This window comes from Corvus moneduloides, chromosome 3 (assembly GCF_009650955.1).
Source record: "Corvus moneduloides isolate bCorMon1 chromosome 3, bCorMon1.pri, whole genome shotgun sequence".
Taxonomy (NCBI): domain Eukaryota; kingdom Metazoa; phylum Chordata; class Aves; order Passeriformes; family Corvidae; genus Corvus; species Corvus moneduloides.
The window spans coordinates 54,176,530-54,201,255 of record NC_045478.1 but is presented as its reverse complement, the minus strand read 5'-3'; the positions used below and the strand labels follow the sequence as shown (position 1 = coordinate 54,201,255).

General features: G+C 41.3%; 1 protein-coding gene across 7 annotated transcripts in view; it reads right to left on the bottom strand.

Moving 5' to 3' along the window:
- PKIB (cAMP-dependent protein kinase inhibitor beta) overlaps positions 1–24,726 on the bottom strand; it is an 80,078-nt gene that overhangs the window by 1,834 nt on the left and 53,518 nt on the right. For 6 of the 7 annotated variants that reach the window (XM_032101591.1, XM_032101587.1, XM_032101588.1 and 3 more), the window contains exon 2: positions 3,198–3,372. In XM_032101591.1, the coding sequence (XP_031957482.1) occupies positions 3,198–3,345 (148 nt within the window). In that variant the 5' untranslated portion in view covers positions 3,346–3,372. Of the gene's footprint in view, positions 1–3,197; positions 3,373–18,814; positions 18,909–24,726 lie in introns of those variants that run through there. The other variant, XM_032101590.1, reaches the window with a different exon arrangement.

The following is a 24,726-nucleotide window of genomic DNA, read 5'->3' as shown; positions in this document are numbered from 1 at the left end:
GCTCAGAGGTTCAGAGGCTTTGGAGTTCTATAGTGATAAAGGACTGAGTTATTTGACACCCTCCAGCCTAATGTAGCTGTTGGCTGGTTTTGTGCAGGGTTGAACATCTAGTATCAGTGGAGTCTTTCAGACAGGGTAGAGGAAAAGAGTTTGTTAGAGGAAATCTAATCTCATACTTTGTGGCACTTAGGTGTGCAGTAGGTGCTAGTTGAGCTGTTGAGTGTTATCGGCAGAATGGTACCCTAAGGCAGGTTACCAAATGTAGAAGACCAGTACAGCTTCTTGCTCTCAAACTTCTTGCAGCCTCCTCTTCAACCTTTGGATCACCAGTGACACCAATCAACTATTTAACATGGTTCCAGTATGACCTCCCACCAGACCACCTGTGGAAAGTCTCAGCGGTCCAAAACTTACACACCACCAGACGATTATCAGACAGGATACAGATGGTCTGCATTTCAGAGTTAGGCTCCAAGATAAACAGCTGGTGCCAGAAACTCTCCTGTTCATCTCATGAGAACATCAGCTTCATGTGGCTTGCAGAGTACATGGACATTTGTATCACACAGGTAGGGTCCTTGTGTATTCATAAAAAAATAAAGCAAAGCGTCTTTCCTCTTCTAAACCAAAAGGTACTAGCACATCCTGTTCCTGACTTTTCACTATGACAGTAGCTGACAGCATTTTAGAAAGAGGATATGTATGATCCAATGACCATTAGCTAAATTTGAAACAAGATGGAGAGAGTCCTCCTCACCATTTCCCATAATCTTCACTGAATCTGAATTTCAGAGTAGCAACAAAATAGGGCATACTTTATATAGCCACATGTTCCATCTTCTCCACTTCTCTCATTTATCTAATTTCTTTATTCTGAGCTGGAAATTACTTTCTTTTTTTAACAACTTATTGTTAAAGTCAGAAATAGGCAAAAGGGACGTCTGTTAGAGCCCCAAATGTTTCAAAAACAAGCTATTTCCCTGTCACAGCATTTGAACTTCAAAACTGTCTTTCCATTTTGATGAATTCTCCTCTGTTTGTTTGCTGTCTCATCAAAACTTTAACTTACAACACAATGAGGCTAAAATTCTCATCTGGTACTTGTGGAATTCCCATTCCCAGAAAGCATCCAAGCTGTCAGAGTGGACCTAACTGCATCCTGTATTCACTTCCTCTTATCACTACTGTAAACTGCTGATAACAGAATCTGCTGCCTTCCGACATGCTCTGGCACAGCTACGTGTCAATGACAAAAGAAATGGACAATTCCATGCTCTTAATTGTTCTTTAAATCCTGGCAGTGCTGGTCCTGTATTTCTAAGAAAGCATCAGTACATTTTGCTAAAACTGTGTTTCATTTCTTCTTCTTTTTAAGGAATTGTATGGAGACCAAGAGAGGAGAACTATTGTGTCATCTGGAGGGCTAGATACTTATTTTATGCCATGCTTGCACTCTTTCCTGTTTGTTTTTATTCAGGGAGGGCAGGAAAAGACCAAAGAGAGAACTTTTCTATGCTTTAAAAAGTGCACTCTTTCCAACTACTAAACTTGCCAGAGGCTGAAGTGAAACAAACATGAGAAACTTATTTACAGCTGTTGTATTCTTTGATGCTGTGTTTAACGTGGTGCATGTCCTTCAAGGATCACTGCTCTAAACAATACAAAAGGTTAGTTACACATAATATAGCAATGAATATTTCGGTGGGTTGGACTGGTCACTGCACTTCTACAGCTCCTGACACTGATAGCAATATAAATTCCTATCTGCCTCCTCTTTGATGAGGGAAACATTTCTCTCCTGCTGGAGCCTGATCGTACCAGGCAGAAGATCTATTTGGCACATAAAAAAACATGCAATTTGAAAACAAAAATACTAAATGTTACGTAACTCTTTGTGCTTTGGAATGAATTTCCAGTGCTTCAGTTGCATGGAGAGGGGAAAAATATATAGGGACATAATTTGCATATTCATAGGGAAAAAATCTCTCGTTGAGACAAAGCAATGCCTTCTTCCAGCACCCCTTCAGATTCTTAATTTCTGCTCTTCTCCTGGTTCAAGTCAGTATATGGTCATTTGGTCCCTTCTCACTCCTCCAGGAAATGTTTTTTCTACCTGCTCAGCAATCCTTTGCTGTATCTGTGTGGGGTTTAGATTACAGAACCCCAAACACATAATTATAAATTAAATCACCAAAATAACAACAGTTTGTGATCAAAGAAATCCTTCCCCCCAGCCTTTATGGTGCTTTAGGAGGCTACACATCTAACATCCTGTAATTTCTTAAGGCAATGTAAAAGGAGGCTATGCAACTCTGGAGACTAGGAATCCCTTTTATCATCTACTTCAGTTCGGATTCATGGACCCTTCACACCTCAGCACAGGCTTGCCTTCCCCTTTGCTGCACCCACACCATCACTGCTCTTGGATGTGGGACCATCTGTTGTGGTGGTATTTGTCAGAGAAGCAAAAGTGACAAATGAGAAGAAAAAAAATTCTGATTCTGATTAAAAAAGTAGGGACAGACCATGCTCAGGGCCAGTCTGTAATTTTCATTTCATAGGCATTAGAAATCAGATTTTTCTGAACCTGAAAATCCCCCTGAAATCAGTCTGAAAGTAAAAAAAAAAAATTCACAAAGCTGGTGTTGATTAGATCTGTGCTTTATCAACAGAACACCTTATCAAATTAAAGGACATGGCAAAATAGGGTACTAGTGTCAGATAGCAAAGTTGAAATCCTACTAGCAGGAGTAAATCACTATAAACCCTACTCTTAATGTATATGTCTGAGTTAGGATAGCTGTAATTGTATTAACAGCACAGCCCTGCTGTCTTTTGCAAAGTTATCTCAGTGCAGGTGTACAATCGAATTTATAGCTGGAGTGATGGGCTTTCCAAGTTGTCCGGAAATGAAACTGTGTTTTCTCTTCCTCAGGGGATCTGGAATTCAGTTCCCAGCACTGAACTGTTTCCCCAGGCTGCTAACACTGGATCTATGGATGGATATGGATATGGGTTAATATTAACTTGTCTCATCAGGAGGGACAAGTGATAACTGCTTTGGAAGGTTGAATTTAATTCTAAATGATGAAAGAAATATTAGTGTTGACATCAAAACCTCATGGTGGTGGAAGTCTTAAAGACAAAACAAAGGACGACTGCATAAAAATGTCCCTTTCTGAATGCACAGCCATTACCTTCTGAAACAGAGAGCTCAGCCAGTTTGTGTGGCAGCTCTGAAGTCCCAGCACCAGCAGGAGAGCCCAGGATATCTGGTAAGGCGTTCCGGCGGCCTGCGCGTCCTGATGCTGCAAAATCTGTGACCACAGGCTCCACATCAGTCATTGCTGACTCCTTTCCTCATAGCAACATCTGCATATGGAACAAACAGAAGAAGAAAGCAGCTATAACCTGATGGATGCTAATCACCTGCTCAACAATACAATAGCCAGAGGCTTTGCCCAATGATTCTTTTGTTATTAAAAGCCTTCCATTTCAATACTGAGTGTTTAAGCTTTATTTCTGTCCCTGAAGAAGATAGTAGACTCTGTGGACTTCCTTAACGTACCGTTTGCACATCAGACTAGCACAATGAACAGCTCTGCATGTACAAGAAACCTGTAAATAGGGTCAGCAACAGGCCTTTCTGTCAGCCATCTGTCTGTCCTTCTATGACCCGTTCCCTCTTTTTAAGTGGCTTTGCCATACAATCACTTGGAAGAGAACTAAAACGGTTGTCATATAGTCTGTATGAAATAAAGCATGTTTCCCTTATTATGAATCTTGTTCAGATTCTTATTTAGAATCTTAGAACAAACTCATTTCACAGAGGAGCAAATGATATAAAATGACCTCTCAAAACACAAACTGAAACTCTTAGTAGAATTTCTTTATCCTTCACATATCAAACCACTTGTTTTCCTCTGCTGCTTGTTATCCTGGTTTAACCTTCATTTGTGCATGTGACTTTTATCTAATAAATTACTGAATCCTGGAAATAATGGAACCAACGGTACACTGCTCCCTTGATCCCTGTCTCAAAACCCACTGAACTGAATGGGAAAACTGCTGACCACAATGGGCTCTGGACCAGGCAGAGAAATGTTTGCAGGATCACACCCCCAGTCAACAGATTAAGTGTGTACACCTAGAGCAGGATACTTGGCTGCAAGTGGCACACAGAGTGTGAAAACTGCCATTAGCAGTCACAAAGGCTATAATACAATCATTTACACAATAATGTGGTAATTAACAGAGCAATTTATAATAATTAGGTACCCATGACTCAATTATAAACAATAGTTACTTGCTCTATATGAATGAAGTTCTGTTGGAAATGTGGGAGCAGTAATGTTGTCTCTTTGTGTAAATACGGTCAGTGCTTTGTGTGGTAAGGGGTACAGATGGTACTGGAGACCAAACTGACAGAAGGGTGTCAGCTTTTGGTTGACAACTGGCTGTATTTAGACTAAGAACTGGATATGGAAAGTGTCAATCATGTTAGTGTTATTCATGTAAGAAGCAGAGCATCACAGTCTCCCTTTAAAAATTCTGCTAAGCTTGGGAAATATTACTGCTTTCATTTCATGGATAGAAAAAATTATACAAATAGATATCAAGCATAACTTGCTCTGATGTGCAAGAAGGAAGAGGCAGAAAATTGATTGCTGATGTTGACCTGCCATTTCTACCACAAGCATTTTCTTTTTCTCCCTCAAAGTGCCATTCAGCTGTGTCAATCCAAAACCAAGAAAAAATAGTCTTAATCTTTTTTGTATCTCTAAGTACCTTGTAATAGAAGAAACAAATCGTTATTGGCAAGAAACAAAGGCACAAGTAGGACTGCCAAGTCTGAAAGATGACCTGAACATGCAAAGAAACTGCTTGCTTTACCAAGATCAGTAAGTGAAAATTCTAACCTGGAGATGTAGCAGAAGGTCCCTGTCCTGCATAAAAACAGGTCAAGTCCAAATGAAACTTTTCTGTCAGAGGCAAAATGTAGAAAATATACATGGACATTCAAGAATGACCCTTTTCAGAAAACACATAAAAATCATGGAGTAATCAAGGCTGGAAGAGACGTTTAAGATGATTCAGTCAATGGTCAAACATGCATCAACATTCTCAGTTAGATTTAGCATTATACTATGACAGGGTGAGATCAGCACTTGGCATGAAATATGAAAATAAGGAGAACGAATTCATGTTTGCATACACAAGTCTCATGGCTTTTTGGGGGTGTTCATATTTATTAAACTGTAGGTGTCCTAAATGTTTTTCTTCATACGCTCACCACAGCAAGTAAAGAGATTGTAAATTGCACTTCAGAACAGAAAATGCTTGGGGTCTTCTTTTGCTTAGTGAAATCACTAAAGTTACTCTCAGTGCCAAAATACCAGCATGCTTGCAGTTCTTGCCCATTTCATTTCAGCCATTAATACACTGGAGCCAAAAATACTCCTGTGAGCAGAGTGCTGTTCACATAAGATCTACAGAATGACATGAACATCAAAACACACTTTCTCAAGCCTGCCTTGTGGACTTCTCCCCCCCGCCCCTTTTCTCTCTTGCATGGATGTTTTGGCCCCTAAATGGTTATTTTTTAAATGGAGAAAATTTGATCTCCAACTCATGCCATATGAAGCTACTCTCTTCTGCAGTACAGTTTGCAGTAATTTGCACTTTTGCACTTGTTTCAAAGCCCTCCCTTTCCTCTTCAGCACATCTCCTCCTCCTCTGATGTAATCTCCCTGCACTGTGTAATACTAGACAACCCAGGAAGATGATGAAGGGCACAATGTGACGTGCCTTCATGTAAGTGAATTTTGATTTATGCACTTGATTTAAAAAGTATGCAGAGACAAATCTAAAACATCTGTCAGACAGAAAATCAGCTGATCATTATCCATCCGTCTGGTGGCCGTAATTCAATTTTAGCTATCTAAAAATACACCATCCTTTACATACATAACATTTACCATTAAGGGTTTTCACCTTTGTTTTTTCTATCTACACTGCACTAGCACAGAATGTTCTCTAAGTATATTTGAAAGATGAGGGACTACCCCAAGAGGCTTAGAATTGACATTACAAAACATGGGTCCATTTATAGGTCCATATAATGCAAAACTTAAGCTCACCTCTCAACATATTACAGACATTATTCAAAGTAACTTGATGCTGTACTCGAGAGAAATGCCATTTTGTTCGTTAATGTTCTAAGGGATTTCTTCAATTTCATTCTGATGTTCTCTTATAACAGTATTTTCTAAGGCCTACATCCAAGTAAGGATATAGAGTTTCTCTGCTCTTTATCTGTTTCTACCTTTAATTTTTTTAACACATTCATTGGGAAATATCTACCTTTCTGTCATCTCCTTGCATCTGTTAAGCACAGTATTAGTCATGCCTCCTCACAGAGTAAACAATAATTACAACGTCCACAGCATCTATTTTCTCAATCCACTCCTCCTCCTCCTGCTGGCTACATCTCCTTCAGCTTCACTGAACCCATTTTGCTCTAGCCTTATCCAAGATAAAGATACTCACATGTTGCCAACACCTTTGTGCACTTGCTTCTCTGAGTTTCCAAATTACTGTTGTCATTTTTCTCTGTCACTGCTCACCAGACTATGGAGCACAGTTCCAAAAGAATAGTGCCAGATTTCCAAATCACAAAGTTCAGTACTCCCCCAGCTCCCTTTCTGCCATAGCAAAAGCCCAGTCCACCCACAAGTATAAGGTGACGGGGTGGAAGAGTTGGGCAGGGATGTGGAGGGTCAACAGTAGGAAGGCAGGTGCATGTCCCAGAAAGGCTCACCTACTACAGTTAGAGACTGAAGGCTTTGACTGGAACTCCAGCTAGCACTCCATCACCAGGACTAACTTTGCAGCTCATTACTGGGCCAAGACATCACTAAGGAGGTTTTGGGAGTATTAAGTTAATCCTCTCATATATGCCTCTGAAATCTCTGCAGGGTCACCCAGAATGCACAGCAGACCACTCAGGTGTGCATTCTGGGTGAAGGAAATGCTCTGCTTGTGAAAACAGATTACAGCCAAAAGCAAAACTCAATTAATGATCTATCAGACATTCAAGTAAGTGTCCTCAGACAGAACAGTGGCAGGCAAACTACCAGTGGCATTTTCTCTAAAACACAGCTAGTTTGTTAATCTTTGAGTCTTCTTTTGCTGGCAGCATAGCCATCCCTTTGGGGGAAAATGAGTCACAGAATCTGGTGAGAATTTATTTAAATAAATGACAGGAAAAGAACAATAATTCTCCTGAAACAATTTGTGTTGAGAATCAAGGGAAACAGTGCTTTAAAGGTGCTCAGTTGTAGCAGGTGACACAGTCGACATTAAATGTCAGTGTCGTCTCTTCCTCACTCTTATCTGTTAGAAAATAGATAAATCATCACCTTAAGTACTTGTGAAAGCTATTTTTGCTTCTGATCCTTCTACTGTTTAACGGAGACAGAACACCAGATTTGTTCTGCTTGGAAGGACAAACTATTCCTCAATAAATATCAAAAAGTTTCCAGCATTGGCACTGTAGCAACTCAGCTTCACGCAGGAGCCTGAAAGACCAAATACATCACTCCATTCTATTCAGGCACTTTTGCCAAAAACTTATGAATAGTCTCTGCCTGTGCTATCAGAGAAAGCTACATTTCCGAAACACTGTTCGTTCTGAATGCTCTTTAGTAGGAACAAACTAGAAAGCATGAAATCCTCTCACAAACAGGTGAAAAATTCAATAGCCAAGTAGTACTTTCAGAGCCAGACTGACTGATTCTGTGTCTCGAGGGTCTCTTACTTTAATATGCATTTCAGCATCTTAATATATTCAGAAAAAACTTCAGTCCTTTAAGTGGTGTTTAGCTTGTTTTTATTTACTTGTAATGAGTGTTCTCCAAGCACCTCTACCTCAAAAGCCTGTTGGTTTAAAACTTTCTAAGTAAGGAGAACAGAAAATTAATTGAATGAAGTGCTTCCCACTGTGCAACTGAGATGAAAACCACATCTTGCTATGCAGTTGCCACGCTTTCACATCCACTTCTGCTGCAGCTGCATCCTCATGTCGTTGTCTCCTCTTACCAAAGGTCTCAGAATAGGAACATTGTCACTACACATGCTCACGTAATCCTTATGCTTTATCGTGAGGCATTTCTGGACCAAGAAAAGGAAAAAAACCAGCTAGGAACATCCATGCTTTTAAGAAAGACAGCCCAGAGATTATGATGATGACTAACAGTAAGCTGGGCACTCACATAAATTTTGTGAGACAAATTTATCTTATGTGTTTTTTCACATCAAGAACATTTGTTACTCACTGGCAACCTTACTGCTGGGAAGCACACAGAAAGATAAGTAAGTGTTCTTTATCAATACATCTTTACCATATGTATATCCAAACACAGGGGTCTTGATTTTGTTTGGGGCTTAGGACAAGAGACCACACATATCTTAGTATGCAGAAGCAATATAGCTGACTGTATGAATGTTAGAAGTGATCCACTAAGGAAAAAGAATTAAATTTATTACCTTTTGGGTTTCTTAATATATGACTAAACTTGAAACAAGAGTACTTTTTATTATTTCATGTTACAAAGATGATTTTGGTTTTCTGTACCAACAGAGTTGGCCTTTCTCAGAAAAATGTTCTCAGAATGGACAGACATTTTACACAAATGTCTTGTGTGTTATTTCTGCTCTGGGTACATGACCTGCACTACATTCTTGCACCAGAAGCAACATCCTTATCAACAGTGACCAAAAATGGCTTCCATACATGATCTTTGTAATGCCAAAATGGTCAGACTGGGATATCATGATTACAGCATTCCTCCACTTCCTGCCTTGGTGCAGGCAGAAGCACTGACTGAATACCCAGAATCTTGATCCTGTTGTTCAGAAGTCCATCATTTTAGGGCACAGAATCTGAAAACCTTGGCCAAAGCTGTAGGACTTTTTTCTTCCTCAGAATGGAACTTGGAAACTTTCAGTTGAATTTTCTGATCACTTCCATAAAACCAGTATTATACTCATGGGAAAGACAAGAGGGGAAAAAATGCCACATAACATTAATCCTGCTGCCTTTAAGCTTCTGGAGAATGTGCAGACACCAATGGTGCAGTTCACCCTCTACAAACCCATAGAGAGTAGAAAGCTTGACTGTGAGCTGTGTCTGACCCGTGAGTATGCACAGTGCTCTGATGCACAGGAGAACACATTACAAAACTAAAAGCAGTTCTAAGTAATGGCACAATTTTCTTTTTGTGAAAGAAAATAAGGGAGAGAGGAGAAGGGGTCATGATACTGACAACTGAATCAGAAGTTATCTGCAGCGAGTAATAAATGAAGTGACATTAGCTGAAGGCAGTCAATACCAGACAGTCAATACCAAGCATGTCACTTTCTGAATGTCTGTGAGTGACCAAGAGCAATGACATAAATGTTAGTCGACTTAATGGGAAACACAATTCATTTCTGACTCATCGGCTATGCTGGAAAGAAATCAAACACATCACCTACTATGGAATAAGAAATGAAACTCGGTGGTAACGAATCAACTGACCAACCTAATTCTTCCTCTTATATTTGGGCCATTCATTCCCACAGAGTTTTCATCTCCTGTTGCAAATGCACATGCCACTTTCTGAGTTCAGCCACACAGTTCCAATCTTCTAAATCCTTTCTTAGAATCTGCATCTGGCCTGAAATACAAGAGAATTTTGCCCACTTTCAGGAATATACATGAGGAGCAATTTCAGAATTAGAAATAATTTTTAAGGTTAACCTTGCCTTGCAGAGCCCCTGCAATCACAACACTGCAGTTCAATTAGATTTATGCTCTTTTGCACTCTTAAAGGCACGCAAGGGAATTAGTATCTCCCAACCTCTCCAATCTCCTTTCTCCTCAGCTTTTCAACTGGGAATTCCTTAGAGAAGCATCAAACAAGTTTTTTCCCTCTGCTTTGATATCTGCTGCCCCCACATCCCACAAACACTTCCTGGAACACACACAAGTCATCTACATAAACCAGCATATGTACATCAATCTGTATACTTCATTAGAAGCAGCAAGGGATTTGGTTCTTTCCAGTTCTGTGGAAGAAAACTATTCTGACAAAACCACTGGGAAAAGCTGAGGCAAGCAAAAAGCTTGAGGCATACTGGAGTCCACTTACACAATGCACTCCAGTAAAGGAATCAGCACTGTGAAATGTAAAATGCTTTTGTGAGAAGATGAATTTACAATTTAGCAGATACATGAGAATGGAACAATCCCATGCACGTAACCAACATGGCTGTGTACCCAAAGTCTCTCAACTGGGGAAGGCCCAAATCTCCTTGAGATCTGCTGACATGAATGAGGAATGTTTCCACCTGGCTCAGAGTGAATCAGAGTGTACCTGGAGGTACAGTATGTTCTCAAGAAGGGAAGTCCTTGTGGAAGTGCTTAGAGAAGGAGTTGCAGAGCAAGAGGAGTTGCCTGGTAGCAACACACGGGCACAAAGGGTTGAAAGCTGGGAGCACAAGGCTGACAGACAAGTAATAACCATGGGGAGCTGTATCTGTGCTTGTAGGTAGAGAAGAGAGATTACGTGAGGGTCTGTATGAGACATAGAAATTACATTGGAAGCTAAAGAGACGCAGGAAGAAAGGAGAGCTCTGGAACCTTACTGAGGAAGAGGAATGAAATCAGTAGTGCGGAGTTTCTTTGGAAAGCAAGCAAGATGGAGACAGGGAGGAAGAGGCTTGTTCAGTTCTGGGGAACACTGCAGGAGAGCAGGTCTGATGATGGATGAGCAGAGAGATGGGCAGAATGGAGACCTTACGGCTTAGCAGCAAACTAGATAGGTAACAGCAAAACAGGTTTGTCTTTTTTTAACTTAAAAGAATATGTGTGTAATTATCCCAATAGACCAGAAGAAGAAAACCTGGAGAGTATGCACAAGAAATATAAGGGCAGTTTACTACACCAAGGATCTTTCTTTTCAGGTTTTTTTGAGGTGGATAAGTTATTTTGTTAATATGACATGTGCTACAACACCCTGGCCACCAAATCTATAGTATTTGTGACAGCCTTTACAGACTGATATTGTCTGAAGCCCTCAAAAGAACAAGCAGCTCCAATGAGACCTTCTGCACAGAAGTGCATTCTTTGCCCTGCAGGCAGCACCCTTCAAGGGAGAAAAGTCCCTGTTTATTTCATATTAAGACCTCCAGAGTGTCCCCTGGAGGTAGAAGTGGGTTTGGTGAAAGGGTTCTCTCTCCATTATGAAACTTGAGAAGGATGGAAGCCTGTGCTTCTTTCCATTCAGCAGTTAGGTGGTAACAGTCTGGCAGCAAGCAGGATTTGCAGTGTGAATAGGTGCAGGCACCTTGCTAAGTTCCTAAGCCTTCAAAGCATGGGACTAGGGCCATTTCCATTAAAAAGCAAGGACAAGTGCTTAGAAGCACTTGATTGTTTTAGCTGTGCAAATAAAATCTGACTTTTGATTTTATCTTTGTCACGGCCAGATAACACTCCATAATGATATACAAAGCCAGATTAATTGTATTTTATTTGTATGATTCTTCCTTCTTCAAATCTACAAGCTGTATTTTTTTGGCCTGGGTCAGACCAGGAGACCATCCCCCATCTTCTTCATGGACTTCTTCCCTGGTCATCTCAGTTTCACCTGACTGATGTGGAAATACTTGGGTTTAGCCAGTTTTGCAGTCACACCCCCTAGCATTTCTTCACCTGAGCATAGGAGATGATACTCTCTGTCTTATATACTTTATGTCTGATGAACACTTTGGAAAAGCTAAAGTCCAACCAAATCCAAGCACTATTCTCTCTGAGTAAAACTTTCCTATTTAAGTTTTTCATTTCTGCATTCTGGTTTCATAGTGCAAGTACACACAAGGAGTCATCACGATTTCCAGAATAAGAATTACTCATAGCAATCTGTTCTAATACAAAAAAAAAACCCCAACACAAACCAAACCAGCAAAAAACGAAGTGAAACTTAGTATTAAATTGCTACATACTCACAGAGGACTGGAAACAGCATTAAAAACAAAGTCAGCTTAAATCTATTCTTTATTGAACAGTTAAAGTACTAGCATACTAATAAAGGCTAGTTTTATTTTCTTTACCATGGAAAGCTGCAAGACAGCTCTTTGACATGAGTGAGTCTGTAAATCTAACACTCCAAATTTTTATTATTCTGCTTGCTTCCTTAAGCACCAGCCTGACAGGTAAAGCAGTTGACAACTTCAGCTATTTCAGTAATGCTTATTGTTGGTGGGAGCATCTCTACCACCCTCTTCAGCAAGTATCAGTCCGAGAGCCACTGAGATATCTTGCAGACATCACCCCAACACTTCTCTCAAACACTTCTCTCAAACACATGAAACTCTGTATAACTATTTCCTCCATAATTTTTCATGTATTTCTCCACAAATGGTCTGGGCTTCCTGAACTATTTTTCTAGCTCTTCCAAGAATACTCCTGGAAATCCAATCCAAAATACTTCATTTGGCATTCTTCACTGAATAGGATGGTGGAAAGAAAATCGTATTTGCTCAATTCAATAAATGTTTCATTAGTTAATAAAATATTATTTTATTAACTCAGTTCAAGGATAGTAAAAGGTCTTTGATTTTGCTAATGTAAGTGAACTATTGCAGGATAATTCTATATAGCTATCTCTGCTGGCCTACCCAAAGGTTTTTCCAATTACATTTTTCTAACTAATAAAAGATAATTTCTTTCCCTAAAAACTTTGTCTTGACCATGTCCTTAGACCACCACAGGCGCTGGAAAATTCTGCAAAATCATTCTGGTTGAGTTTGCCCTCAGGGGAAGATAAACCAACCGAGAAGAGAACACTGTGCTTTTCAGACTAATCTGGTGACTGTTAAAGTGAGCCCAGGAAGGAAACAGCCACTTGGCAAGTGAAGTCTAATACAAGGAAAATGAAGCTAACCTCCAACTGCAAGTCAACTTGGTGCCCTGAAACAGCCTTTAATGAGTTACTTAAGTTTCCTACTGCTCTCCTTGACATGTCAGTGACTCTAACACTCACAAAGCTGAAAAATCAATAGGACATATGGATATATTTCAAGAAGTTATATGACTTTGCTGCACTGTCTTCAACAATTGCATTTTAAATGGGGCCCCTCAGTTCCTTGCTCAGTATGTTCCATTTATACTTTATTTATGCTTTAGCATAAATTTTTGCCTCAGAAACAGTATTTCTTCAGTATTCAATGAATAATTTTTCACTTTCATTTCATTCTCCAGCATACGTCGTGCTTACTCTAATACAATTTCACTGAGGTCATATCCTTTACAGTTTGCCTGTTCAATCTTGGCAGTAGTCCTATTTACTGATTTTAATGAAATTACAGGTAGGAAAATTTGCCCCCTCTCATGGTGACTCACCAAGAAAATAGACCGAGATTTGAGAAATCCATCTTCTTTTAGGCTTAGAATTTAAGTTAAATAATGTCCTTAATTCACAAGACTTTCTCAATTATATTTACAATAGACTTTAAATTGCAAGTAAAAACATAAATTAAATCAATTACAATTCACTGAGACATATCCTGATAGTACAGGTTTACAATTTGACCCTGCAGTTCTCCATGTACTTCATCTAATTGCAAGACTTGTGCTGCTTCCACTGAAATTTGATAATACAGCCAGGAGACAGTACTAGGAATGAGTGCTTTGACATTCAAGAGCAGATCACTGAATCAGATTTGTCCCACTCAGATTTGGTGATAAGAGTTATCTCCAGGGGATAGGAGACCTGATGATACAGTCCCTGTTACCTGCACACCAGAAAATTTGTGACTGAACCATTGTCAGAGACCGTAGGGATTTTACACCCACGGGCACAAAGGATCAGAATAACGAAACCCTCAGGTTTAATCATCTGCCAGAATGTTCTGAGACTGGGGGAAAAGCTTTTTCCACAGAATAAGGAATATAGGGACATAAGTACTTGAGAGCATCTTGTTCTTAAATTTTCTAGGAATGAGCCAGCTAAGCACTGCTTTCATCACCGATGAAAGAAATTAAATAAATCAAAAATCCACAATCCCACACTCTTGAGGAGTAATGACAGAAACAAATAGGCTAAATGATTATCCGTAATACACATTAAGAAATTTTTCCTTAGAACTTATTTTGGATTAATTTTACACTTCAGGTGAACAGTTTATCTGAAGTACTATACTTGCTTCTCCCTTCCTACTTTTAAATGACTCTATTTGTTTCCTCCGCATGTCTGCAGAAAGGCTACCATTGATCACAACAATTCATAAACTTCCCTGACTTTCATGCTGCTTCAGAGTGTCTCTTTTTCCTAGGAGAATAGGTCTAATAGGTAAAATTCATAGTAGTTACAAGCCTAAACAAGTCAGTAGAATTACACATGGGATTAATTTGGTTTAATTTCTTTAGCCTTTCAATATACTTCTATTTTATGAAAGTATGAATCATCTCTATTGCTCTCTAATAACCTTAGCCTGGGACACTATCTTAGGGCTTCACAGTTATAGACTAGTTTCAAAAAAAGAAGACATATTGCAATCAAAATTCTAGTAAAATATACTAAGGAAATTATTTTATGGTCTCACTGAGCTAACTTGGCAATTAAGAAAAATGACTGTCTCTCAAAAAATCTAAGACCTAAAAGCAAATCCCTATCTCCAATTATCATAGTCTATCTGTTTTTCGAGAACAAGAACAAAGCAGACCTTTCCAAGGCATATATGAGGCTGGCAGACAGGTAATTTCCACACAGTTGAATTAATGTATTTTAAATTAATTCAATTAAAATTAATTAAGGCAGATGGCTTTCAAAGAACCCTTTCCATTTTGATAAATGATCCTTCAGTAAATATGCCCTGCTATTGAAACACCTGGATTAAGTGCTTCAAATAGGGACCAAAAAAAGATGTATTTGTATCCCAAAGGATAAGAAGGCTGTGAAAATCACCAGTACACATAGGATGATTTAAAAGATGACAGGAGAAGGTTAAAGTGTGCTTTTTATAAGTTATTTGAGTGAAACACTCAGACTTTCAGTACTGAAAGGGGGCCTAGAAAAGCTTTTTAGCAGGGCCTGTTGTGACAGGACAAGAGATAATGGTTTTAAACTGAAGAAGGGTCAATTTAAATTAGACATAAGGAAGAAGTTTTTTACAGGAGGTGGTAAAACACTGGCACAGGTTGCCCAGAAAGATGGTGGATGCCCCATCACTCAAAACATTCAAGGTCAGGTTGGACGGGGCTCTGAGCAACCTGATCTTGTTTCTGGTCTCCCTGCCATTGGCAGGGGGTTGGACTAAAGGACCCCTAAAGATCCCTCCCAACACAAACCGAATTTTTCAATTCTATGATTCTAAGTATGGCTGGGCCCTTAAGCTATTTTAGATGGGATGCCATGATCCCCAGAACTTTGATTTAACTTTCCTAATCTGCATGGACCATTGAAGCTTAAGTGAAGTGGAGGAATGAAAACCAAAATATAAACAAGCAATCAAGTCTTGTTCCTATTTGTCATATGACAACATTAAGTGGAAGTTCCACATACTGAATCCTTTGGATTTAAAAGTTTAACAATCAGCTTGCTTTCTCCTCATCTTTTTAGCTTTAATTTAACATTTAGTCTGCTATATTCTGAGTGAGAGGTAGGTTTAATTTTGACACGTTAGAGCAATGCCATTCTTCCACAAGAGTAGCAGAAGCAACAAGCAAGATCTGTCTAAGCAAACATTGCTTCCCTTTGGAGCAGAATTGAATAGGATTTTCATCTTGAAAACTCAGAGAAAAAGGAGAATCTGCACTTCCACTGCATAGGAGTGGAACCATGTAATTCCTGAATCACATCAATTTTAATGAAACTTTTTTACTAGGTCTAGGCAAGAGAGAGACCTCTGACTGCTCCTGAAGAGTTGCTTGCCACTACTCAGGGACTGGCACAGGGTGGGATGGCAGTCAGCTTGAGTTGCTATGGATATGGCGACTGCTTTAATCGCCAGGATCTTTGATCCCTCTGAAATTTTCACTTTCTGGTTTCACTGCTGGAAGCCCACAAACACAACCTCACTGGGCTTTCTTCCTCTGGAAAGAGCCTGTACACAGCCCCAGTGATACAGGGCTTTCCTAAAAGGTTAGGAGGCAAGGAAATCCCAGACCTTGCTTGGCTTTATCACAGGAGGTTTGTTCCTTTGTGCTCTCATCCAGCACTGAGACAAAAACGGTCAAACCCTGACAGGTACAGAGGTCATGCAGGAGATGGGACATCCTTCATCTCTACTCCATCTCTTACAACAAAAGAGACAGCACCAGCCCTGCGTCCCCTCTTCCTGCCCTCCCATGTCAGCAATGCCTTCTCTCCTCTTTCTCTGTCCTACAGCAGCACATTCACATGCACACAGGCATGCTCTCTCCATGCAGAAAGTGCCAGTGTTCCCCTCCCCACCCAGCCTCTCCCACCCTGCCCCACAGAAGGACCACGGCAAAAGTCTCCAACATCCCTGCCGAGGCTCTTCCCCAGGCAGCACCACAGGTGAACCTCCCCACAGAAAGACAGAAGAATGAGCAATGCAACCTGCAGGTGGGAAGTTACATCTGCCATTTGGAGTTACTCACATCTGCCATTTGGATTTACTCACATCTGCCATTTCAATCCCTCACTGAAGGCACTCTGCTGCAGGGGGATGAGGAGCCCAAAAGGACCCATTTCCCATTGTATAAATATACTGCTCAGCACTGACATTTTGTACCCTTCAGATTTTATGTTTAACTGGAAATAACAGCCTCCCTGGCAAGCTCCTCTTAAGCTTTTGCAGCCTCCATGGCATTTGGTCAGAGCATGTACCTACCTGTGTACTAGTAATGTAATGTGTGAGTGCAGGAACTGCAGAACGCTCACAAACAAATTATTTTTCCTATCTGCTAAGCTAATGACTGCTCCTAAAATGCCTATGAGCTCTGAACATTTCCTTTTTTAGTTTTGCCAGCATAATCATATTACAGCCTGACACCCGGCGGTGTAAATTCATCTGTCTTCTTTTATTTTTTTATTTTCCATGCAAATTCCTCAGAAGTCTTTTTTTTTTTCTTTTCCCTCATTTTGTCTTACTAAGCACAGAAAGAGAGAAAAGGCAAAAAACAGATAGGCATTATCACTGAGTGAATCTTTCTGCAAACCGATACTTCTGTTTCTAAATAGTTTGAAACCAACAAGACCATTTTAGAGGACACGCTCTACAAAGATGTGTCTTTCCCAGAAATACACAGACCTAAGTGCATTGCTTAATGGAAATTCCATACGAGGGGGTTTTTTTGTGGAAGTATGAGTTGAACATTTCAAAAGAAAGCCTGGAAGTGGTACTGACTGACAAGTGCAGATCATTGAGGGATTGTAGTACTCAAAATATTTACTTCTTGGTTTATGTACTGGGATTTAGTTCTGCATTAAGACCTATATATTCAAAAGGTCAAAAATAAGAAGATGCTTGTCATGGTCTCCCGATGAGTGCATATCCTTAGAGATGGTGGATTCTCTTTTCCTAAACTCCACTCATCACTGGAGATGAGTAGAACCTACACCTCTTCTCTAGAGCCTTGCAAGAATCTGGGTGGTAAACTGCAGATAGTAAGATTTCAGGGGACTCTTTCTGCAGACGACCTCTTGTTCTTGAAGAGCTACCAAAGATTACAGGCATGATAAAAAGCATTTTTCTCTGATCTTCTCTACTACATTTTTATGCCTAACTTTAAAATGAGCAGTTGAAAGGTTTGTTTTATTTATAACTTGTGTTTTTCTATAAAAAAAGTGCAGAAATAATTTTGCATTTTCTTGACTGCAGATGAACTGGCACAACCTTTCACTGAACAGACCTGTATGCCAGTCTCATTCTAAAACCATGGGTCACATTGTGCTCCTTACAACATCAACCAAACCACCACAGATTTGTTCAATGAAATAGAGATTTAGGAGAGCACTGACAGAAAATAAGTCCTTGCAGATGCCCCTCCACAAAATCCTTGCTCATGTATGCTGATAGAGGGAAAAAAGTAAGAGCAAGATTCGTTTCTGCCTGAGAAGTTTCAGTGCTCCCCCCTCAACTGTAGAGTCCCTCACATTAGTGATGACTGTGTGAAGGCCAAGGACAAGCAAAACCAGCTATTCTTGCTCATTTCAGACCTGTTTGTGTCCAGTACTCCATCTCAGACTCCTCATGGTCACAAACAGCTCCAGAAACCTGTCTCTGATATGGATGTCTCTGCAGGACTGACCTGACAGTCTGCATTTTAAGGGCCACATAAATGAACCCCTCTTCCCCTCTGAAGGAGGAAAAGATGCACCCACAGAGAAACTAAACTCATTTCTGTACTTCTCAGAAGGGAACTCCCTAAAACACTGATAGTCACAGCCAAAGAACATAATTTTAACATATAATATGGAGGGTTTTTTTGGCTTTTAATCTAACCACATTTATTATACCAAACAACAAGCTAGTTCTAGCGTTTCAAAGGAGAGCCTAGAAAGACAAAGATGACTCCCACAGTGTGTAAAACCCAGCAGCAGAAGAACACTGGCAAGGCTATGAACATTTAAATAAAGGAGAACTTCTCTGTTTGCTTAGTCTGTTCAAGGCAGTAAGGAAACAAACACAGCTCAAGTTGTTTAGGAACGGCAGATGCTTATGAAATCCTGCTAAAATGTTTTAAAAACAGCTTGAAAGAGGTACAGAACACAATATAGTAAACGAGAGCATAAGAGCTACTTACAGGACAGCAAAAAGAGGGTGATGAATACCAGCGACACCCAGAAACAACTGGAAAGTGATCTCAATGTCTGGCTTTTCAGCTGACTACAGCAAAACACCAAGGAAATGCTGAACTGTTGCCAAGAAGGAAGATAAACTTGCATACATTTAAAATAAATGAACAGATTACAAATTCACATACAGGAGCACATGCCTTACAGGTAGACTTCTGGACTTCAGCCTTTTCATTCAGATACAGCCTTTTCATTCACTTCTGGTACAAAAATAAATCCTTAACAACAGTGCCATTAAAGGAATTCTCCATCCTCTCAAAACGGAAGGCAAATCTCTCTGCACCAGCAGTGCTGTTACGTTCACCCCAAAGGCGGCAACAGCTGCCCAGACACCGTGTAAGCAACAAGCTGTGGCTGTTCCATGGCATTCTGCTATCCAAACAGAGAACACGTAACTGTGGCATAAAAACTGCTTTCACACTGTTCTAAGATAAATAGTACTTTGCCAATGCATTTTCAGCAAATGTCTACAACAGAGTTTGTATTTCAGCATCTAAACACAGAGAGTTTCACAGCAGACAAGAAAGCTACCTGGAAATAACCACACTGCCTAATTTTGTATTAGCTGTCAGTTGATTTGCATGAAGAACTGACCAGCCTGTAAGAAGAGGGTCATTTAGTATGGCTTCTTGGCAATCTGCCCGATTCTGCCCCCAAAATGCTAAGTACCTTAACATTCATGGTTCAGGTATGACTTCATCCCCACGGCACGGCTTCAAGAGGGGCCAGCATGAGCTACAGAAGAAAGCCGATGCTCAAGCTGTGCCAGCAGCTCCAGCTTCCACTGTCTCCACAAAAATAACCTGTTGCTGCCTGTTTTGAGCTTCCCCTCCCCCCTCCCAAAGACATGTGCTCATAGCTCCTTTGTTCCAAGCGCGGGCAAAGCCAAATGTAACTCAGACTCTTCAGCAGTGTCTGATTGGCCGCTCGCCCCGGGTCCGCCCCCAGTCCTCCCCTTTCCCCTTCTCCTAATAAAAGATCGTCGAGGGAAAGCAAAGGCTCTCTCTCAGCTCAGCTACTTTCCTGTGAACATCTCTGGTCGTCTGTCTCATTTGAAGGCTTCTAACTGCAGGGAATTGAGCGAGCAGGGAGCTATATTTCTCCCTCTTTGCTTCTGCTGATGGTATTTGCTCTGCAGCTGATTCAGGTACCGATTTTAGAGCTACTAAAGTGCTAGATTGCCCGTGCTACCTCTCAAGGCTGCTCGAGGCTTTCTAAGGCATTGAAATACAAGCGCTAGCCGGTATAAAGCTGAAAAGATACCTTCCGCATTTGGCGCCCAGCGTGCTATCTCTGAACTCCGGTTCTGAGAGATTTTCAGGGTGTCCCGGCAGCTGTGTCTGCTGGAGTTAGCTCTGCACGTCCTGCTGTGCCAGCTCTGTTTGGCGAGGTGTTACTTTTTGTGTAACATCGAGCCCAGAGCCTCAGCCTGTACCCTCCCCCACGCCACGTGGCGAGGGAACGGCTGGAAAGCAGAAGACCCTTCTCGCGTTTTTTTTTTCTCCGGACCTGCTTTCCTGTGATAAATCCAGAATTCTGGTGAGTATTTCCCTGCTGGTTTAGGGGCTCCTGTCTTAAGCTGGTGCCGGTGCAAACTTTCTCTTTTTTTTTCCTCCTTTTTGGCGAGTTGGGGTTGAGGTTTGGTGGTGCATTTATAATGGGATCTGAAGTTTCTGCACACCGTAGAGAAATATACCACCAAGTTCAAAGTTACCTTTCTTTAACTGGGCATAAATACCCTAAAAATCTAGTTCAATCTTTTGTACAATGGCTTTTTCAATACTTTCCTAATCTGACCTCCGAAGACATAAGATCTGCTGAATTTTGGGATAAGGTGGGGAGAAAACTCTCCTCTCTGAGGCGTGCAGGAGATGAAACAGTTTCAAAATTCTTTCCTCTCCTGTTACTAAGTTATACTTTGCCGGATAAAAAGGCAGTACATGAAAAGCCATTGCAAAACCCCCCTGTTAATTCCCTTATACCCTCTTCCAACCCCTGTGTCCCGGACCCCTCTTCCCCTACGCTGGAAAACACAGCTAGAGCAGACTGCTTCTCAGCACAGGAGAGCTATCGTCCTCCTGGCTCACCCGTGTTTCCTCAGCACCCTGCCTTGGATGGGAATCCGGAGCCCATCCCAGGACCTTCCCAACCCCTCTTCTCCACTCCCTTTTCCCCAGTTTCTAGCCCTCATGTTTCAAGCGCGCGTAAAAACCCCTTCTCCCCCGATCTCTTTGTTCCCAGGGACGGCCATTGCCACGTGCTCGCAGGCCAGGAAAAAACCCCTCCCCCCAACCGCGTTTCTCCCAGTTTGTTTGTCCCCAGTAATGGCGGACGCAATGATCCTTCCTCTCCAAACTACACCTCCCACAATCCCTTTCTCCCCCATCCCACAAATCCCTTCTTGTCCCCATCCCCTCCCACTCCTGCGTCACAACCTGACCCCGCCCCCGACTCCGCCCCCACAGCGTCTTGTTTCACCCCTCCCTCTGTTCCCGCCCACGGCTCAAGTGCCGCCCCTGCCCCTCCACTCCCCGCCCCTGCTTCCCATTGTCCCGCCCCAGGTTCCCACAGTCCTGTGACTGCCCCTCTGAATCCGGGAACCCATGCCTACCAGGAAGTAACTCCAACTGCTTCTACTACACTCTCTTGTACTAGCAATGGAGCTAACCCTGACTGGAAACCCCTTTCTTATTCTGATATTAAGGATTTGTGCAAGGCAATTAAGGAGTTTGGAATGCATAGTAATTATTTTAAGAGCCTTTTAAGTGCTACTTTTGCAACTCACTTACTTGTACCTCATGATTTACTTACTTTAATGCAAACTCTTCTCACACCTGGTGATTTTATGGTGTGGAAAAAGCAATGGAAAATAATTTTATCTGATTTATTAAAAATTTTGTGGCAAACTCCAGATAATTACCTGGATTTTGAAAACAATTATATCACATTAGACCTTTTATCTGGTGACAATAATATGGCAAATCCTCAAAAACAAGCAATGCTTATCCCTCGTCCAGTTCTTACTGAAATCACACGTGCTGCTGAAAAGGCCTTAACATTATTACCATCTCAAACTCCTAATTCTCATTATACCACCATGAAGCAATTGCCAAATGAAAATATTATTCACTTTTATAACCGTTTGTACGAAGCTGTCTCTTCCCAGGTCCCTAATCCTGACCTCCAACAAGCGCTCCTACTTGAACTTCTCCAAGTTAATACAAATGATGCTTGCAAACAAGTCATTCTCACTCTCCCGCTGTATCCTCCTCCTACTGTTGAATCCATCCTCGAAGTCTGTACGAAGAAGGTGCAGCTGAACACAGCTGCTCCCTTTTTGAAAAAAGTGGGGATGGTTGGGGAGGTTGTGGAGAATGTTACAGGTACAGGAGAAACTCAATCGCGCGGTAACTTTGTATGCTATCGTTGTCAGAAAAAGGGACATGTAGCTCGCAATTGCAGAGCAATTATAACTGCTGATAAAAACTCTCCAAAGACTGTTTCCCCAGGTCAACAGCAGGGAAACTAGCGACTCAACGCGTCCTAACAGCTCCGCATTCAGACATAAATAGGGCTGCAGACAAAGCAACTTGGACTTCTGGACTCAGGTTTAAGGTAACCTGTGATAAAGCACACCATTTCAACAACAACAAACAGACTGTAATACCCATTTCATTCCAGAATGTGGACCACATGCCAGAATTTACATACCTTTTTGTTATTGGGGACACTCGGGAAACACCTGCTGGGATAGAGGTTACACCCACACTCATGAAAGTGGATCAGAACGGGTGTTCTAACCTAATGGTACAATGTATATATCCACCGTACTTTATGCCTAAAGGTCAAGTCATTGCACAGGCCTTTCCACTGCCCTATAAATACCTGCCCACAGATGGTCATATCCCAGCCATCTGTTGGACTGGGGTTTTGGGAAACAACAAACCTGTAATAGAATGTAAGCTCCGTTACAAATCACATAAAATCAGTATAATGGGAATGATAGACACAGGTGCTGATGTGTCTGTCATTCCATTTGATAAGTGGCCTACGCAATGGGAATTGCAATCTCAGGGCATCATACAAGGGATCGGAGGTACCCAAATTGCAAAGCAGTCCAAACACACCATCCAAATTGAAGGTCCTGAAGGACAAATAGCGACACTTCGTCCGTATGTCCTAGACACCAAATTCACCCTGTGGGGAAGGGATGCCATGTCTCAGTGGGGAACAAAAATTGATATCACGCCTAGACATCAAAATTTTCCCTTGCAGGCCACTGAAGCAGAGTGCCACCCACAAAAATTAACTTGGAAAACAGATGAACCCGTGTGGGTTAACCAGTGGTCGTTAAAAAAAGAAAACTTAGAGGCACTCAAAACATTAGTGGCTGAACAATTGGCTAAAGGAAATATAGTTCCAACTAACAGCCCATGGAACACACCCGTGTTTGTAATACAAAAACCGGGAAAGAACAAATATAGGCTACTCCAAGATCTTAGAGAAGTTAATAAGGTTATTGAAGACATGGGACCCCTTCAACCAGGTATGCCGTCACCTTCAATGCTCCCGCAACATTGGCATTTAGCTGTTCTTGACATCAAAGATTGCTTCTTTCATATTCCGCTCCACCCTGCAGATGCCCCCCGATTTGCATTTTCTGTACCATCTCTTAATCGCGAAACTCCCATGGAACGTTATCATTGGCTTGTACTTCCCCAAGGTATGAAAAATTCCCCAACTCTCTGCCAAGAGTATATTGCTAAAATTCTATCTCCCATCCGTGCCAAAGCAGAGAAAGCCATCATCCTGCATTACATGGATGATGTGCTGGTGTGTGCTCCCAATAATCAGTATCTCGAGCAGACACTTAACATGGTGGTTGAGGCCCTAGAGGCCAAGGGCTTTGAATTACAACCTGAAAAGATGCAGAGAACAAGCCCTTGGAAATACCTCGGACTCAAAATCACAGAAACCTCTATCACCCCAACACCTGTCACCATTAATAATAACCCAAAAACACAAGAGGAAGTGCAACAGATCTGTGGGACACTGAAGTATTTAAGGTCCTGGTTAGGACTCACCACAGAGGATGTAGCTCCTATTGCAAACCTAGTAAAAGGGGAAGGCGGTCCAGCATCCCCTAGATCCCTGACAGAAGAGGCAAGGCAGTCTCTCAAAAAGATACAAGAGCTCATTTCCACCAGACAAGCGCACAGGTATCAGCCCTCCCTACCCTTTAAGCTTGTCATTCTAGGGAAGGTACCACGCTTTCATGGCCTCATATTTCAGTGGGACAAAGAGCAGAAGGAACCCCTCATCATAATTGAATGGGTATTCCTTCCACTCCAACCTCCTAAAACCATCACACAGCCACAAGAACTAATGGCAAAAATTATCATGAAGGGTAGAGCAAGGCTCCGCACCCTGGCAGGATGTGACTTTGCATGCATCTATTTACCTGTAACAACTGATGCATTAGATCACCTACTCCAAAATAATATAAATTTACAATTTGCATTAGATAGTTACTCAGGCCAAATCTCAAATCATTACCCAAAACATGACATGTTTAATCTGCCATTCTCTTTCATCCCTCGAGAGATTCAAAGTAGAAAACCCCTCGATGCGATTACCGTTTTTACTGATGCCTCAGGAAAAAGTAAAAAGTCCGTGGTCACATGGAAAAATCCAAAGACGCAAAAGTGGGAATCTGACATCGAGGTAATCCAGGGATCACCACAAGTAGCTGAATTAGCAGCTGTTGTTAGAGCATTTGAGAGATTCAAAGAACCCTTTAATTTGGTCACAGACTCAGCATATGTAGCTGGAGTAACTGTTAGAGCTGAGCATGCTCTCC